The sequence below is a fragment of the Columba livia genome, chromosome 2, assembly GCF_036013475.1.
Source record: "Columba livia isolate bColLiv1 breed racing homer chromosome 2, bColLiv1.pat.W.v2, whole genome shotgun sequence".
NCBI lineage: Eukaryota > Metazoa > Chordata > Aves > Columbiformes > Columbidae > Columba > Columba livia.
This window is the reverse complement of record NC_088603.1, coordinates 154,731,371-154,749,344: the sequence shown is the minus strand read 5'-3', so window position 1 is coordinate 154,749,344 and position 17,974 is coordinate 154,731,371. Positions and strand designations below refer to the sequence as shown.

Below are 17,974 nucleotides of genomic sequence, written 5' to 3'. Positions count from 1 at the left end.
GTTAAGAGTGTAGAAAACTGAATCTGTAAATTGATCAACTAAAAAAAGTGTACTGTAATATAGAGAAAGTCTTCTATAATTTGTTCTGTTTCCAGCTGCATTCCAAAGTATACAGGAATCACAATATCGCTAAGGTCAGACCTTAAAAATTTTAAGTTAGGCCTAAGAAGGTGGGTTAGAAAAAAAGAAACCAACAACCTGAATTTTCTCAGTTTGGGGTGAGGTAGGGCAGCTACCTTGAGAGGTCTTACGCTTCCAAGCTTTCATCTGCTGCCGTATGCGTACCTATTTGTTTTGAAATGAAAACTGTTACTCTTACAGAGCAGAGCTTACTGTAGATGCAGAAGCTATGGGAGAAACACAGAACTATCTCAACACTTCTGTTGAAAAATTACCAAGCTGAATCTTTTCCAGTGCCTGAGTAGGCTATTGTTGGTGTCCTGTGAGAGGAAGAATCCACAAGTCAACTGTAGCTGTTTAAGCTCCACGGTTTAAGACCTGTTCTGCAAATTTCAGGCAGTCTAGCTCCTATTATAAACTTAATGCCTGATTTAGAAGGGACGTCCTACAGTTCTTGTTCAGCAGTTTTGTGTATCTACAGACAGAATGCTAAGTCCTTGAAAAATATCATAGAATCATAGAATGTCTAGAGTTGGAAGGGACATACAAGGATCATCAAGTCCAACTCCTGTCCCTGTACAGGACAACCCCAAAATTCACCCTCAGAGTAGGTTCTATGTGGACTGTTATCCAGAGAACCCACCTCAAGAATTTTAAAATGTAATCCTTTAAAGTCTTATATCCACATGCGTTTCACAAATGATTCTCTGTACGCTCTCCCAGTAGATGCCCAAACCTGAAAAAATAAGAGGACATCCAAGATGCAATTGTGTCTGTTGTTCAGATGTCTATAAATAAAGAAGTCCCATCACAACAGGAACACGTTGACAGCTTGTCTTGAAAAACCATAGTTTTGGAAAGGATAAAATGCATTTTCAAACTTCAGAGGCATTTTACCAGGTGTGCAAGGGTGTACATTGTAAACTAATTTTACCCAAAAAAGTCATTACTAGCCCCTTAAACAATAGAAGCTTGTTGTTAGTTCTAAAATAACTGTGCGACAAAAATGATGTCAAGATAATTTAGCTTGCTTAAAACAACTTTTGAAGTAGAATCTAGAAGAAAATGATGGGATAATATCCTGATTCCCATGTAAAATTCTTCTTGAATTCTGTTTCACCCAGTATTTCTATAACTCTTCTTTTAGTATTTGTTGTCCAAAACTCATTCCTTTGAACTCGGAACTCTCATTGTTCTCTAAATTGCTACAACGAGAGTGAGATTATTCATGCCTTGGCTTGCTTTTGTTTTCAAGTTAACTGCTGAAGTTTCTGAAGAAGCGTCCACTCAGTATGTCCATATCACAGAGGCTGCAGAAGATGTTCAAGGCACTCAGGCTGCCGTAGCTGCCTTACAGAACCTTAGATACACTTCTGAGAATGGTAAGTTACCTTTTTTAGATAGGAACACAAACTATATCTTTTTTCATAAATATCTAATTATTTTGAGTATACTAAGCAATGTATAGTCCCCTGTGAAACTATTAAAAATAATGAAATTTGTCATCCAGAACTTACTTCTGGGGGGCTGGATTTTTCTTTGAGGATGAATAATGAGAAATGACCATTCTTTATGAATTTCTATATCCTTAAGTTATTAATACTTACCGCACTCTGTTCTCCACTTTATTATTAGGTGTATGGAATTTCCTGCCTGTATTATTAAATATATTGTCAAATCAGCTGTCTTGGCAGAGTAGATGGTGTGTATCTAATGGCAATTCTCTAGCTATTATTTTTCTCCCTGCTTAAGTCAGTCAGCCTGCGGAAGTGACACGGTAGGATAGCTCATTTACCATATTCCCAGGAAAATATTAACAAACTTAGTTCTGCTGATACACAAAAGATAATAAGCTATTCTCTATCAGATTGAGGAAGAACAAGAGTGGGATTAGATAGCGATTGCTAAATGGGAAATAACAAAAGCTGGAAGAAAAACTTTCAGGTTTCTGAGAGTGTTAAAACATCAGAGACAAGAGCAAATGTTCATGTACCTTGTTTCTATTTATGTAAATAAATGCATTGGTTGTCAGGAGATAACATTTTGTAGTTGTTTACCATTGTGGTCTTTATAGTTTGTAATACAGATACGTTTCAAAACCTCCCATTTTTAATGCAATTTCCAAGCATGTTGCAATTAATCTATTTTACTGACCATTTCTGTATATTACTTTATTTTCTTTTAATGACTGAAAATTCTGAATGAGTAAAAACTACTTGAGAACTTTTCTTGAGCTTTTATCCATTTACATTAAAATAAACATGATTGTCGCATATGCTGTACGTAGCATTTTTGATTTTAAGCATGAGGCTGTAATTTTCGAAGCAGAACAATTTGCTTTAGTGTGTCCAACTTTGGATACTCTTCCCTCTAGGCATGAAAAGCAGTAATATCTTGTCTAAAGGCAGTTATATAGAAAAAAAAACAAAGCAAGCAAACATTTTTCATTACTCAAGCCAGTTTCTCTTGTAGATAACAAAATATAACTACTTTCTGTTTGAAATGAAATTATCTGACCTGGATCCCAATCACAGTATCAACCTGTTTTCAAGGTTGTGGGGTTAAGAGATGAACTTTATTCTATTTACTGTCTCTTTCCTGTCTCTTTCATAGCTCCACCAGTGATTATGTCAAATCTAAGGCAGCTTTAATGTGATCCTGAGATTTTCTTTCCCTTTCTGACATTTCTCTCATGCTGACACTGGCCCTATGGGAATGTTGGGCCACAGAAGGGGAATCCTCATTCCTGCATAACAAAAATCACTTTCCAGTTGCCAAATCTTGGCTTTTCACACTTCATGAGAAGTGGGAGTACAAGTGTGGATGGAGTTTCTTTGTAAACTTGCCCGTCCTTTGGCAGGGCTACACACGTCAAGAAGATTTTTGGAAAAGGGTAAACACATTCTGATCCCATGCTTATGAAATGATAGGCATGAGCTCTCTCAAGCAATTAAGTTTTCCCTTCAGCACGTTAGTGATAATTATTCTTCTTCTAGGTTGAGGGGTATTGCAGGTGGCTGGAAAGATGGTAAACACAGGTTTGTAATACACCAAATAGCAGTTGTGCTTATAGGTAAAGATTTTAAATTCTGTTTAAACTGAATGTTTGGCAGATACACATTTAGACTTGTAAAGTCTTGCAGCTTCCTAATTTACAGGTACTGCTATGCGTTGTTCCTATTGTTTGTTTATTCAATATATTCTTTTAGATCTCTTTCAAATAAGCATAAAAATGATCAGTGTGGCTTCACTTGCTGATTCATGCATTCCTCAGGCAAGTTGTTTTGTGAATACTTCCCTGCCATGGATTATTATCCAAGTGTCATGTTATTGAGCTATTTGAAATTTATAAACAGTGCTGTGAGTCGAGGTTAAGGCAGGAGGGCGAAGAGTGCCTGTAGCACTTAGATTCACATACCCTTAGAGCTGTTTTACTGTAATGATCTTATGGTTACTGTCTTTCTGATAAGGTGAAAGACTTGATCCAGCAGCTGTGAACATCCTGCAGCAAATCATCGAGTTGGGGTCGGAAACCCATGATGCTACTGCAGTTGCTTCTGTAGTTACTATGGCACCTGGCACTGTGACAGTGGTAAAGCAGGTAAGAGCTCTTTTTCTTGCTAAAAAAGCTGTATTTCATTTTTTATCTATATACTGTGAAATAAATATTTAGCTAGGGCTGAATTTTGAATGAGTGTGTGAGATGTATGGAGATTTTCCCTAAGCTAATTTTTGACTGTGTGCTGGGTGCATGTGTTTACATGCACATACAAATACATGTTTATACATAGAAAAACATGCATTTTTTCATGTATATAAAATATGAGTGACCCAGTATACACTTAAATATGTATAAGTGTGTGTGTGTGAGAAAATAAAGCTTTCTTTTTCTAGCAGGTGTTTTGAGGCTCTTTAAAATAACATACCTGCATTGTGGGCATGCACTTAGACCCATTGTCATCTGAAAGTACCAGGAGGTCGTTGACACAGGACTCATCCACATACAGAAGAGCATGAAACAGCATTGCTTGTGCAGAACTGTGCGCTTTCTGGAACCGTGGTGCTGCAGGACCATACCCAGAGACGAACCGTTGTCATAGAACATAGTTTGGGTTGGAAGCGACCTTCAAAGCTCATCCAGTCCAACCCCCTGCCATAAGCAGGGACATCTTCACCCAGATCAGGTTGCTCAGAGCCCCGTCCAGCCTGGCCTGGGATGTCTCCAGGGATGGGGCATCCACCACCTCTCTGGGCAACCTGGGCCAGGGTTTCACCAGCCTCATTAGTCTTTGCAGTGCTGTCCTGTCATGGGAGTTTGAGTTTGTCCCCTGGAGACAAGTGAGACTTCTCTTCAGTCTGCATTCTCACTGTCTTGCTAAAGAGTGTTGCAACAGAATTGATCCACAGGTGTGTAGCTGCTCCAAGAAGAATATTGCAGGTGTTCCTTACAGCAGTTGCTTATGTGAGACTAAAGTCAGCGTGACCACTCATATTTGAGATAAATAAAGAAAAAATCAGTTGCGTTCCAGTTGGTTGAAAAACTCTTTAGTTAATTTTGTTGTTACCAGGGAAATTGTGCAAGATCAGAAAATGTAGATCAGCATCAAAAAAAAAGCATATATAAGATTGATTGTTAATTTCAGGCTTTGCACAAATTATCTTCCAAGAAAAATGGTAGGTTCAACTGATAATTAAATCACATAATTAGTGGTAGGCAATATATTTCCCCTTAAAATGAGACAAAACTTAGAAGATACTGATAGAAGTTACTTTAATGTATGTATATTTTTCTTGAAGTTTGATACTGCACAGTTTTTGCTGAAAATATTTGCAATGTACAGTATTACTAAAGCACTTTAGAAATTAAGAATGAGATATACAAAATCAGCAAGTAAAAGGAAGCAGTTTTCTATTTGAGGTGGATATTGAGTGCAAACATCAAGACTTTTGCTCAGTATTTCCTCCTCACAGGCCTCTGCTGACTTTGTTGCTCACATTTTATGTTTCTCCTCACTGTTCTCCAAGCTCCACTTGTTCTTCCTATTTCATAGTATCTCTGCTTATCCCTTTTCCAGTTCTGTTCACTGATTCATTGGGGTCTCTGCACTCAAAAGTGGTTGATGGGGGAAGGAAAGTGCGTGCAAAGTGTTAAATTCCTGAAGAGTTTAAGTAACTCCTTTTTTTAAAATGAATAAAACTCTCATTATTTTGAGTAGCTGAACTAACTTTGGAGTTCAGTATGTTTTTGTAGTGTTGTGAACAGTGAGTTGATGAGAGCTCCATTGAAGTCAGAAGTCCATAGTCTGTGAGGGCAGTATTGGAGTAATTCCTAAACTTGGTGCCCAAATATCAAGGAAAAAAGGCAGAATTTCAAGACAAAGCATTTTGAGATATTCCTTTGCAATGCTTAACAGGTATTTTGATTAGAAATAATAGAAAGGGTTTTGGATTTTTTTTGAAGAAAAAGAGATCCAAATTTGGAAACTAAATCCAGTCCTTAAGAGAATCAACATTATAGACTTATGTGCAAGTTTCAAAACAGCTTTAACAGTAGAGTCACTGACAACATGTACATTGTTCTATACATATGACCTATTTAAGGGTTGAATGCAGTATTAGCCATTGGTGTTTGTCTGTGCAGCCTGTCAATATTACTGAAACCTGTTCTTCCCTTAAAAATGCATCTTTTGAGGCCCATCTACTAAAAGCATAGGGGAAAGTGGCTATTGAAGTAGCAGCTGCCAAGGAGAAACTTTGTTTTGATATTTGAATGTTAAACTTTAAAAATACATAATTAAAAAAGTCAGTCATTCTTCCTCCTCCGAGAATTAAATCTGATCAATGTCTGGTTCATCTTAAAATCTATCATCTTCCTTGTTAGACCATCTGAATTCGCTGATAGCCTTTTGTAAGTAAATGTTTATATTCTGAGTTAGTTTACTCCCTCGCTTTTTAATCCACGTTTCTACCCTTTGAGTTTACAAGCTGCTAAGCGTTGGTCACTTCTTTTTCCCTTGCCTTGTATACATCAATGACTCTGACTGGTCTGATGTCAAACTGTTAAAAGCTCCTCTCCTATGTCAAATCAAATATTGAATTCTCAGAGCACTGAATCTCTTTCTTGCTTTTCTTCCCCCCGCCCCCCAGCCTTTATGTTCTTGTTAACATAAAATGCCTTTTTTTCCTATAACTTGAAGTTGCACAGCAGCAAAATCAGCGAAGAATTTAAGTACATCTCAAGCTGAGTGATCTTGTGCTACTTCTGCTTACGCTGGATTTTACTTCGGTGCTGGAAGCACCATTTCTCTATTAACACGCTCTCTGTGTGTACTGGAACTCCTACTCATTTCTTTCTCTGGTGGCCGCAGTGACTTTCCACTCCGTGTGTGCAGAAATGTGTGATTTCCCAGGGCAGGGGCAGGACACCGGCTGACAGCTGACTGACTGCTGACTCACAGTATCACAGTATCACAGTATCACAGTATCACAGTATCACAGTATCACAGTATGTTTGGGATTGGAAGGGACCTCAGAAGATCATCTAGTCCAATCCCCCTGCTGGAGCAGGAACGTCTAGGTGAGGTCACACAGGAACATGTCCAGGCGGGTTTTGAATGTCTCCAGAGAAGGAGACTCCACAACCCCCCTGGGCAGCCTGGTCCAGTGTCTGTCACCCTCACTGAGAAGTTTTTTCTCAAATTTAAGTGGAACCTCTTGTGCTCCAGCTTGATCCCATTACCCCTTGTCCTATCATTGTTGGCCACTGAGAAGAGCCTGGCTCCATCCTCATGGCACTCACCCTTTATATATTTATAAACATTAATGAGGTCCCCCCTTATTCTCCTCTTCTCCAAACTAAAGAGCCCCAGCTCCCTCAGCCTTTCTTCATAAGGGAGGTGCTCCACTCCCTTAATCATCTTCGTTGCCCTACGCTTGACCCTCTCCAGCAGTTCCCTGTCCTTCTGGAACTGAGGGGCCCAGAACTGGACACAATATTCCATGTGTGGTCTCACCAGGGTGGAGTACAGGGGAAGGAGGACCTCTCTCGATCTACTGACCACCCCACTTCTAATACACCCCAGGATTCCATTGGCCTTCCTGGCCACAAGGGCACAGGACTCACCTCTTGTGGCCTTTATGGAAGCAGAGCAAGGACCAGGGAGGTCTGTAGATAATTATTACAATTATTATTTCACTTTTATAGCTTTCTCCTTCCATTTTTTGTCTTTTGTTTTCCTACATAAATCACTGTTTCATCAAAGTCTGTTTAATCTGTTTCAACAGTTTTAGTTTCCAGTTTGTGGCTTCCCACCAGAGCTTTGCTTCAGGATTATAGCCATACCCATTTTTAATCTGAGGGAAAAGAAGTCTTTAAATGTTATTAAGGTGACTGTAATCCTCTCCTATTCAGAACCATCCGCTTTTCTTTTTTCTTCAATATTGAGTTGCTTTCTGTGGGATATCACTCATTTCTACCAATGGCTTTGTCAGGTTTTAATTATGCTGAATTCCTAATTGTTAACCTTGAAGTGATCTTAAGACATGTTCATATTTCACTCTCCTACTGGAAAATTGATTCCACGCTTTCTTCTGTGACCTTCAGCTTCTCCTGTGGATTGTGAGACAAAGAATTCATTCAGGGTGTCAGCAATTTATCAGCATCATCTGTCACTGAATTTCCACTCCTGTTCATTAATAGCCTCACCAAGTCCGTGCTTAGCAGCTTGGTTCCATTTTTTTCCTTAACAACATTTATTGTAGTTGTTCTGATTTCTGTGCTGTTATGTTGTTTTTTTTCTTTTTCTCTGAGGAGACAAACATTATCTGGGTTTTTTTTTCCAGTTCTTACCTTCATATCTCATTTTTAACTGGCCCTTGCAAGCCACCCTCGTATTTCTGTAGTTGCACCAAGAAACTTCTTCTAAATCCTAAATTATCAGAACTTTTTAAAAGCAGTTTTTGTTGTAAATGTTAACACTAGGTTGTTGCTATCTGCATCTCCCATTTCCTCCCTGGAACTTTCTCACACTTCTTCCTTACTTCTTATCCAGAAAAGTACCATTTACACTGGATTCTTAAGATTCGGTGTGAATCCAGATGTATCCAGCAGTAACGCTGCCGTCTTCATGGGCACCCCACATGGCCAGTGCCTGTTTCAGGTTAATGTGACACTTGTGCCTACAGACACAAACTTTGTCCTCATCCCTAAGTCCTTTTCAGCATATTGCAAGATGTCCAGTGTATTATCAGATGTGACCAGTATGTTTTTGAAATTCTTTTCTCCTAAGTCATGAGACAGAAAGGACGCCATGCTTGTGGTTTTCTTCTATTGTATGTAGCATTATTGCTTGTATCTTAAATCAGGAGTAGACATCATCATAAAATTCAAATCAGGATCATTTTGCCTAAAGCTCCCAGCTTAGTGTTGAGAAGAAAAACAAAAATCAATTCTGACTTTGGAAGCTTTATATTTGTTTATAGGAATGATTTTATCAAAGAAGACACTTTGATAACTTAGCAATAATCAATCCCAGCCTGAAACGGGATTCAGCTTATCATTTTAAATCCAAAAAATGCAAGGTTGGCCCTATTTAGCTTGGAATATAATTGGGAAATAGGAATCGTTGTATTTGATAGTGTCATGTGTATGAGGCCTTTCAAAGGTTGTGTCTAGAGCCCAAAATGACTTTAGCTCATTCTCGCCTGACAGTCAGTTTATTGACCTCTTATTGAAGTTAAACTAATGTGGGAGAAATCTTATTGTATGACAGCTATTCCTTAGCAGCTGCTAAGGAATATAATACACACCAAAAAAGTTAATAATGTCAGGTTTTACCAGTATGATCTGAGATTGGCAAAAATCCACACTGAAGCTTTGATCACAGCATTGCAGGAGTGTATCCTTGTCAGTCTGAGTACTTTTCAGTTACTAGTGATGCAGTATGGGTATCTTTCTGACAGAATAATGAAGACATTTCTTTATGGCATGATATTTGAGTTGTTCTGCACCGCTTAATGATCAAAAAATGTAACGAGGTAGGGAAGAGGTGAGAGCAGAGAGTGCCAAGTTTGAAGAATAACTTGGAAAGAGGCTAATAAATGCTTAGAAAAGACAGGAAATATTGTTCATAGTGGATGGTAAACAGAGAAGAAATTGAGGAGAAATCAGTTTTGGGGAAACAGCTCATCGCAAGGTGGAGGGACTGGAAATGTAAAACAAGTCACTTTATTTCTGTGCATTTGACTCTGTCCTGTTACAGATACACTCTTGCCCTTTTGCCCTAGGGTGGAGATCGATTCATTTTTTTTTTTTTTCTTATTTTGCTAGCAGAGGGTGTTCAGTCCATTATTTATATAGGTGGACTATTTTCCTAGCTCACGTGATGACTATAAAGGTGGGATTGGAGGACAAGCAGTCATGCCAACACCACAGTCACCCTTGATTTACAGGGTCTGCAGGTCTGTGTTCAAAGACTTGTTTGTCAAACTATATCTGTATATAGACTAGGACAGGGAAAAGAGCGTGTTTAACTACAACCCACATTGATGTAGTTATTTATTTCGGTTAGCACACACATCAAATACAGATAAATTCAGAAAAATTCAAAGTTTACTTTTCTCAGCCCCTCTTGACATCACCCTCTCTTCTGCTCTCTTCACTTGATGTTCCTTTTTGCCACATCAACCAAAACCTTGTTTTCACTTCCAAGGCTTCTTATTCCTTTCTGACTGAGTGTCCCATTTCTCATTAGCTGTAAAGGTTTTGGTGCCTGCCTTTACGCAGTCCATGAAGATTTAATTGCTCATTACTTTTTTTCCAACAAGTTTCTTAATGCTTTCTTCCATACTGTGCTTAGTTATGTTGATTTTTAATGAAGAGAAATTTGTATGTCATTGTCTTCTCTCAATTACTTTTGAAAAATATGATAACTAATTATCTGTGGCTAGACTATTGGTATATTGATACTAATGCCTGTTACATAAAACTACTGCTGTCTCATTTATGTTGTACTCACCTCCCATTTTCCCATGTCTGCTTACTGCCTCTTGTTTTGTGTTGAAATTATAAGGCCTTTGGGGCACTAAATACTTTTTGCTTGTAGAAAACCTCATGCAATCCAGGTCCTGGTCCAAAGTATTACATTAATATTAACAACATTGGAGTGTAGGGTTAACTCTATTCCTGAAAAACATAGTAACCTATTTTCATCCTAGACTTCTACATACTTTGCTCTGAGGAGTAAGTATATCAACTGTTCTCACTAACTGAGCAGATCTTTATCAAGCTCAAGAAAACACTGGATTTCCATGCGTTTCACCCTTTATTTTAGTTCCTTTCATCCTTTTATTCTGTGATCTCTTCAGGCTCCAGTAAAATCCTACCAGAGTAACAATCATTTTCTTCAAAGGGACAGCGGTAGCAAGGCACAGCAAAGATTACACGTCAGCTTGAGGCTGATCACAGAGCAGAATTTCATAGTGTAACACATCTTCAAAAGTAAATATCTAATAAAATTAGCATGGCTGTCATGTCAAAGGCAACTGCACATCGTACTTCAGCAACACACTGTATATTTCAGTCTGGCTCTGATTTGTACCTACGTGATGCTGGGTGCTGGTGTTCATCTAGAAAATTTGCCAGTACGTGGAGTTATATATAGGCTGATTGTCAAGTGTGTGGTTGTTTTATGACATGGAGCAATTTGCTGCTGAATATGATGGTAGCAGCAAAGGAAGGTTCTAACTGGGGCAGATGGCCGTGTTTTCTCAGCCTCTGTGGAGTTCTTGTCATCTGTGTAAAATACAGATAAAATGTCATATCAAGATTACTGTCCTGTTAGAGCTCTTGAAATGCTGGCAACGTTGCTCTGCTTCCTCTCAAGGAAATCTGGCAATATGGCATTTTGTCTGAGTGAAGTTGCCAGTCACAGTCTCTCTGTCAGGATGTACTTGACCAGCCAATTTCTAAAACTTTGAAAAAATATGCATCTCCAGTATGAAAATTTGTTTACCACCTTGCATTTTGTTTTTCATGCAAAGCAAGTCTTGCATATTCAAGTATCTTATTATTCTGAAACCGTAGTGCACTGAATTGTCTTTGTAGCTCATTGTAGAGCTCTGTATGATCAAATTAGTGTTTTTCACACATTGTATCTCTATGTAAACTAGAACTGAGAGTTCAAATTGTTCAGATGGCACTGAACAAAATGGTAGAGACAGTCCCGCAGATGCTACCGTAAGTTGGCACATCGCATATCCAGGTGCTCTCCGTGATCTCCAAATTCACTTTTCGTTTTCATCCTTTGTATAGATGTTTTGTATATTTTATTACTGTGGCATCTTAAGATACATTTATCCTATTTAGGAGTATCTGTAACCTAGTGTAAGGTTTTGAAATCCTACAGGATCTCTGCAATTAACTTTTCTTCTTCGTGGTAAACTGAAAGGCAGCATTTAGTCTGAAATCAAAGTAGATCTTCTGTAGAGGATTTTGGGTCAAGCCCAGCAAGACTGTTTTAAACACTATGGATCTGCAGCTCCTGCTGACTTCAAAGAAACTTGAAGATATTCTTCATTTCTCAGGATGAGCTCTGGAACAAGAAAGCGGCTTTAACATCTTACTGCAGAGTATTTTCTTTTTTCTCCTTTTCCAGGAAGGGAAGAAGTCTATTTTCTTTAATAGCTTGAACTAATTTATCTCAAATTAAAAAAGATTTGCTTGGTTTGGGAGGAGGAGATTCCTCTAAGCGATGCCCCTCTTTTCTGTCACATGTATTTGGATGGCCCTCGGATATTTAAATTAAGAACTTCTATAATTTAGGAATGTTGAGCTCCTTAGGAAGACATGGGGCCGAAAGTCCCATTTGCTTTCTTGAGAGACACATTTATCTAGTAAAGAATATTTCTGCAGGTACTGAATTGATTTAATATACCAGCTGTGTGCGGTTGCAGCTCCTTGCTGTCATTCTTTAGCGAAGGATTAGCAGCCAGATGCTTTTCAGCTGTCTCTCAAACAGAAAAGAGGTCTTGGATGCTACTCTTCAAAAGCTTTCAGATGCCAATAAAAAGAATCGAGTGTAGTGACTTCATTCATTCTGGTGGCAGCTGTCCCACTGTTTCATATAATTTGAGGGATGTAAATTAATGTTTTGAGATTATTCCCTGTGGAACAATCTAATAGGAACCAAGCAGAAGCATGTAAACATTGAACCGATTTGAAATGTAAATATCCAAAATAATGTGGTGATTTGTCAAACTAAAAGGATTATGGATAGCTGTCCAAAAAAGATACTGGAAGCTGGAAATACCAGAAATAAGGGCATTAGTCTTCTTTACCTGGCATGACAAGGATAATAAAACCACATTGATAAAGGCAGGTAGGGAGCTTAAATTAACTTCCTTTATTGACCATTTTCATTTCAAAAGCATAAAAACTGAAGACGTATTAGATTGCTGCTATTGAATTGAATGAGATTCTGGTTTCATTTCATTTTCCTGTCAGCTGTGCTTTATTTGTTTTCCTTTCTTCATTATTAATGTACACTCACAAAACTATATTTAAAATTATTTTGGGGTTTTGATTTACAGTGACTGAAAGGAGACGGAACAGGACCCTTCGCAGACTGTGTTGTGCATTCTTGCAGCTCTTTGCAAATGTAATGTAATTTTTCTGGCCTGAAGCATGTAATCAGAGGACTATGTATAGTGCCCTAGCGCAGGAAAAGTGCTGTATATTCCATAATTAAAGGGCCAAATTTTAGACATCCCTATTTGTGTATTTGTTGGAGGATCTCTACATTAAGGGCTGTAATTATGAGTTGATTCATAAGAAGCCGTGAGATTTTAATTATCTAGCATTTTTAATTGCAGCTTCCTGTCTGAATTCACTAGTGATGAGGCTTTTGTCAGCCTGTTATGATCTTCATTAGCAGATCTCGTGCATGTCTTTTCCTTTCAGACAGGAGCTGCCGCTGGAGCAGGTAACCTCAGAAATAGAGGACATGAATGGAAAGGGAGCTCTGTGTATGAATTCACTAAATTCCTTTTGCTTTCAGTAGTACTTTGAGTTTCTTTATTTTTATTTTAAAGAGTGTGTGGGGAGTAACAGAGAAGAAAGTTAACAGGGCTACGTTTCTTTTCATTATTTAGCTCCTTGCTCTGCAAAGAGAAGCTCAATCATCTATTAGAAGATGGTACTTTGCTGACAGCCGTATTTTGTGCCAACATAAATGAGTTTTTCTGAGGGTGGCCGCAGATTTTATTGTGTCAAGACAAGCACACAATATCTCCCACTTTTCACAGAATCACAGAATCGACTGGGTTGGAAAAGACCTCAGAGATCATCAAGTCCAACCCTTGGTCCAGCTCCAGTCCATTGACTAGATCATGGCACTAAGTGCCATTTCCAATCTCAGTTTAAAAACCTCCAGGGACGGTGAGTCCACCACCTCCCTGGGCAGCCATTCCAATGCCTGACCACTCTCTTAATAAAGAATTTCTTTCTAATATCCAGCCTAAATTTCCCCTGGCAGAGTTGAAGCCCATGCCCCCTTGTCCTATTGCTGACTGCCTGGGAGAAGAGACCAATCCTCACCTGGCTAGAACTTCCCTTCAGGTAGTTCTAGAGAGTGCTGAGCTCACCTCTAAGCCTCCTCTTCTCCAGACTAAACAACCCCAGCTCCCTCAGCCTCTCCCCATAGGTCTTGTGTTCAAGTCCCTTCACCAGTCTTGTTGCTCTTCTCTGGACCCGCTCCAGCACTTCAGTATCTTTTGTAGAATGTTGAGCTTGAACTACAACAGGAGCTGTTTAAAGTATCTTTCAATTAAAATGTTCTGAGATGCTTGGTAAAAGAAACAGAACACAGAGAGAACTCCAGCCCATTCCTGTAGTTTTGTCCCTATAATCTGAATTCTGTGTGACAAAGCCAAAGCCAGCATCAGTAGGTACAACTGTGCTGTTGCATTAAGCTTGATGACTATGACAAAATTCTTTTTAGATGTTAAATATGTCACCACATAAAGTCCACATATGTTTCATCAATATATCACAGGCATACTGACTCTTTGGACCTCTGAATAATTTAACACCTGAACATGCTTGTTCCAAGAAAAAGCTTTTACAGCCTGATGAATTGAGTGAAAGTTCGAAGTTACATGAAGTCCTAAGGGGTTTGTGCATCTCTGAAATACTCTTGATCTGACAGATATTTTAAACATGGACTAAAAAAGTTAAAAGTCAGTGTACAACAATGGGAGTGGTTATTTAGGGGGAAAAAATAGATTAGAAAAGAGCACCAGGAAAACAGACATATAGAGCTTCTTTTTCTCCTTGCTGATCTCTAAGGAGTCAAATAAATGCTTGGAAACGTTGCTCTAGTTCTTCCCTTCTGTTCCTGTTCCCCTCAAGCAACAGCACTGATCTTAATTATATTTTCTTGAACTTGATTGTTCTAATATTGCCGTTTCCAAAACAATGTCATATGAATGAGAATTGGCGAAGAACTCTTGAATCAGCTTCTAATAAAAATAAAGCCCCTTTCTAATTTGCGTAATTTAGATTCCACGCTTGGTGGAATCTACAGTGTTTGACCTATTATTTTTAAAATCAGTGACAAGTTCCATGCTGCCAAGGGGACACCATGTACTGCTCTGAGGTATAAGGGTGCACTGAGATCCAGGAAACTGATACTTATCAATCCTTTGTTCTCTGCTTATTACACTTTGTATTGCTGTTGGAAATACTGTGGAGTTTTGCTTTCCATCATGAGATGTAGGTGAGACAGCAATTCTGTCTTCGTTCCCCGTTGTTTGCGTAAGTGGACAATTTATAGATGCACTTGGTGATACGGAAAAAGTGTTTGTTGTAGAGAATGCGACCTCCTACAAATTCAATCAGCTACTTCTTTACAGTGAGAAATAAACATGATTTATCTCTGGAAGCTTACTTCATAAAACATTTGCTAAGCCTAAATGAAAGAGAAATAAGCCTTAACAAAGCCAGCCCATTTTCTGAGCAGGAAGAGAGGATGTGATAAACTGCATGTTGCAGTTGCTGGTAGGTTGGTTGGCATTTATGAACCAGCAAATAAAACAGCTCTCTTCAATGAACAGAGGGAATGGTGCTGCACTGAAAACATCTAACAAATGCCTTTGCATATAAAAAAATGTGCATATAAAAAAATGTGTTGCATATAAAAAAATGTACTCAAAAGTCCATTACTTTATCTGTAACACTTGAGAGAAAGCATTTTCTCCATGTGACTTAGAGTTTTCTGATGTGTTGTTACTGGTCTGGAGTGCTGTGCATAGGAATTTTATATGGACTTGGTAAAGAATTAAGATTTGTTCTTGAATTCTAGTAAATACTGTATTTTAATAAATGACAGATGTTTGAACTCTTTGAAATTCAATACCCAGTTATGGGGTTTTTTTCTTTTTATTTTATTTTTCTTTCTATTTTTTTTTCTTTTTGACAAGAAGCATTCTGTTATTTTCAATTGTCAGTATACTTTCAATAATGTAATAATCGCTGCCTCAAAACCAATAGGTTTTAGGGATCTATTTCAGTTGTCGTTACCTTTCACTGTTTTCTAGAATCATAGAATCATTTGGGTTGGAAGAGACCCTCAGTATCATCGAGTCCAACCATAACCCAACTCTATCACTAAACCGTGTCCATGAGAACCTCATCTATGCATCTTTTAAACCCCTCCAAGGATGGTGACTCCATCACTGCCCTGGGCAGCCTGTTCCAATGCCTGACAACCCTTTCCATGCAGAATTTTTTTCCTAATATCCAATCTGAACCTCCCCTGGCACAACTCGAGGCCATTTTCTCTAATAAAAGTCTGTTACACTTTACAATTAATTTTTTACTTCCTTCAGCAGTTGGATGACTACAGAATAAAACAAAAAAGGTATAATAGATCTTTTTTTGTGTTGTTTTCAATGGATTGTCATCTCAGTGCTACTAGATGAATTGTTTGACTTTGGATTTATTCAAATAAGAGCAGTTTTGAATGAATGACTGTGGAGAGATTAAAGCTGTCTCCAAGAACCCACGTTCCTGGAACTTGCAGCTCTCTGTGGATATGACCGAGACACTGTGTTACTGCTTTCAGTATTCTCTTTAGCTACACACTTATTAATCAAAAGGGCTCACTACAGATTTTGTGTAAAACTGACATTTTCTTTCAACACTATCCGCTTCCCAATTTCTGCGCTGTGTTTTCATTAATCGTCACAATACCAGGTACTTATTGGAAAGGTGAAATTTCCATAACCTCTTCAATTTCTCCGTAGGTGAAAGAAGAGGAGCAGTCAGCCAACCACACTTTGATGATCCAGGAGACGCTGCAGCAGGCGTCAGTGGAGCTGGGGGAGCAGCATCACCTGGTTGTCTCATCCGATGAAGTGGAGGGAATCGAGACGGTCACTGTCTATACGCAGGGTGGAGAGGCTTCCGAATTCATCGTCTACGTTCAGGAAGCCATGCAGCCTGTAGAAGAACAAACCATGGAACAGTCGGTGCAGGAGCTCTAAAGAACTGTGTTCAAAGGAGATGGCTACTGGATTTGCCAAAGCCAAAAGTTTGGGGTTTGTTTTTTACTTAGCCAAAAAACAAGCAAGCAAGCTGACAGATTTTCACTTAATTTGTAAAGCAAGACCTTGTTGCTAGATAGCGATCTGACCGGTTGGACTGTGTCAGTGACCTAAGACGTAATATGTACAAAACCTTCTCAGACTTTTTTTTTCTAAAAAACTGTTCATATTTTAAGGAAAAAGTATTCTTCCCCTTTTTAGAAGATCTCTCACTTGTTTCCTTTAAATCCTCACAAATATTGTCTGCTCAAACCTGTGTTATGCCACAATAATAAAACATCTATAAAGGTAGCTAGAATGTCTAGAAAAGTCCATACATCCCTTTTTATACATATGTACTTGACTTGACTGGAAGCAGAGTTGTTTTTTCTTTGAATTAGAAGGGCTTCTTATTTCTGAGTTCATACTTAGAATGTGTTTGCTGAGTTGTGGTTCTAACCCAAACACAGGCTTAAGACTCTTATTAGAAACATACCACAGATGGATGGTAGTTGTACTTGTGAGATGATTCTTTGAGTTTGGGAGGTATTTAAAGCCATATATGATAATTCTGGGTACCAGCAGGATGACCGTTATTTTGATAACGGAATAATGATAACTCTTTACATCCACTGGGTAGGTACCTGTCTGGTACCATAGGATGAAACCAAATCTGTCTAATCCATGAAATATTATATTGTTTTTAAGAAAAAGATTATATTAAAATAATTTGTAAATGCTATAAAAGATGGATGTCCATATGTTTTAAACAGACATGCTTGTAAATATGATTGTGTGAAAGAGCTTGTACAAAAAACTTAAGTAAATATTGACAAGAATCTAGATCCTCCTAATTATGCATGTATATAGTTCCAGATTTTTCTTTGTGAATCTTGAATTGTTTCTGATTCAATATTTTTAAATTTGAGCTATAAAAGTTATTAATTAATGACAAAATTCTCATGTTTTCTTCTAATACTCTAATTTCTTAAGTGTTGACTTCCCATTCACAGTTAAGTAAAAAATGCTGTTTTGCATTGACTCTGACGAATTATTCCTCCAGTTAGTAGTCTCTAATCAAGAAAGTAGCATAATGAAGTCAAGGCTGACCTTTCTATATGATTGAACTTATGGGCGTTCTGGGTAGAAAGGTCGGAAAAAAGATTTAGATGTAAGTTGATGTTGATGTAATGAGTTGGTTGGTTGGTTGGCTCTTCTAAGTCTGCTGGGTTCTATTAACACTCAGAGTGCAAACGTTTAGTGGTGGCTTCTC

The 17,974-nt window shown here is 38.3% G+C and overlaps 1 protein-coding gene across 6 annotated transcripts in view; it reads left to right on the top strand.

Annotated features, from left to right (window-relative positions):
• The window catches only part of ZFAT (zinc finger and AT-hook domain containing), a 144,114-nt gene extending 126,362 nt beyond the window's left edge, over positions 1 to 17,752 (top strand). For all 6 annotated transcript variants that reach the window (XM_065054461.1, XM_065054458.1, XM_065054459.1 and 3 more), the window contains 3 exons: positions 1,376 to 1,502; positions 3,591 to 3,721; positions 16,423 to 17,752. In XM_065054461.1, the coding sequence (XP_064910533.1) occupies positions 1,376 to 1,502; positions 3,591 to 3,721; positions 16,423 to 16,662 (498 nt within the window). In that variant the 3' untranslated portion in view covers positions 16,663 to 17,752. The remainder of the gene's footprint in view (positions 1 to 1,375; positions 1,503 to 3,590; positions 3,722 to 16,422) is intronic.
• The last annotated feature ends 222 nt before the right edge of the window (positions 17,753 to 17,974 follow it).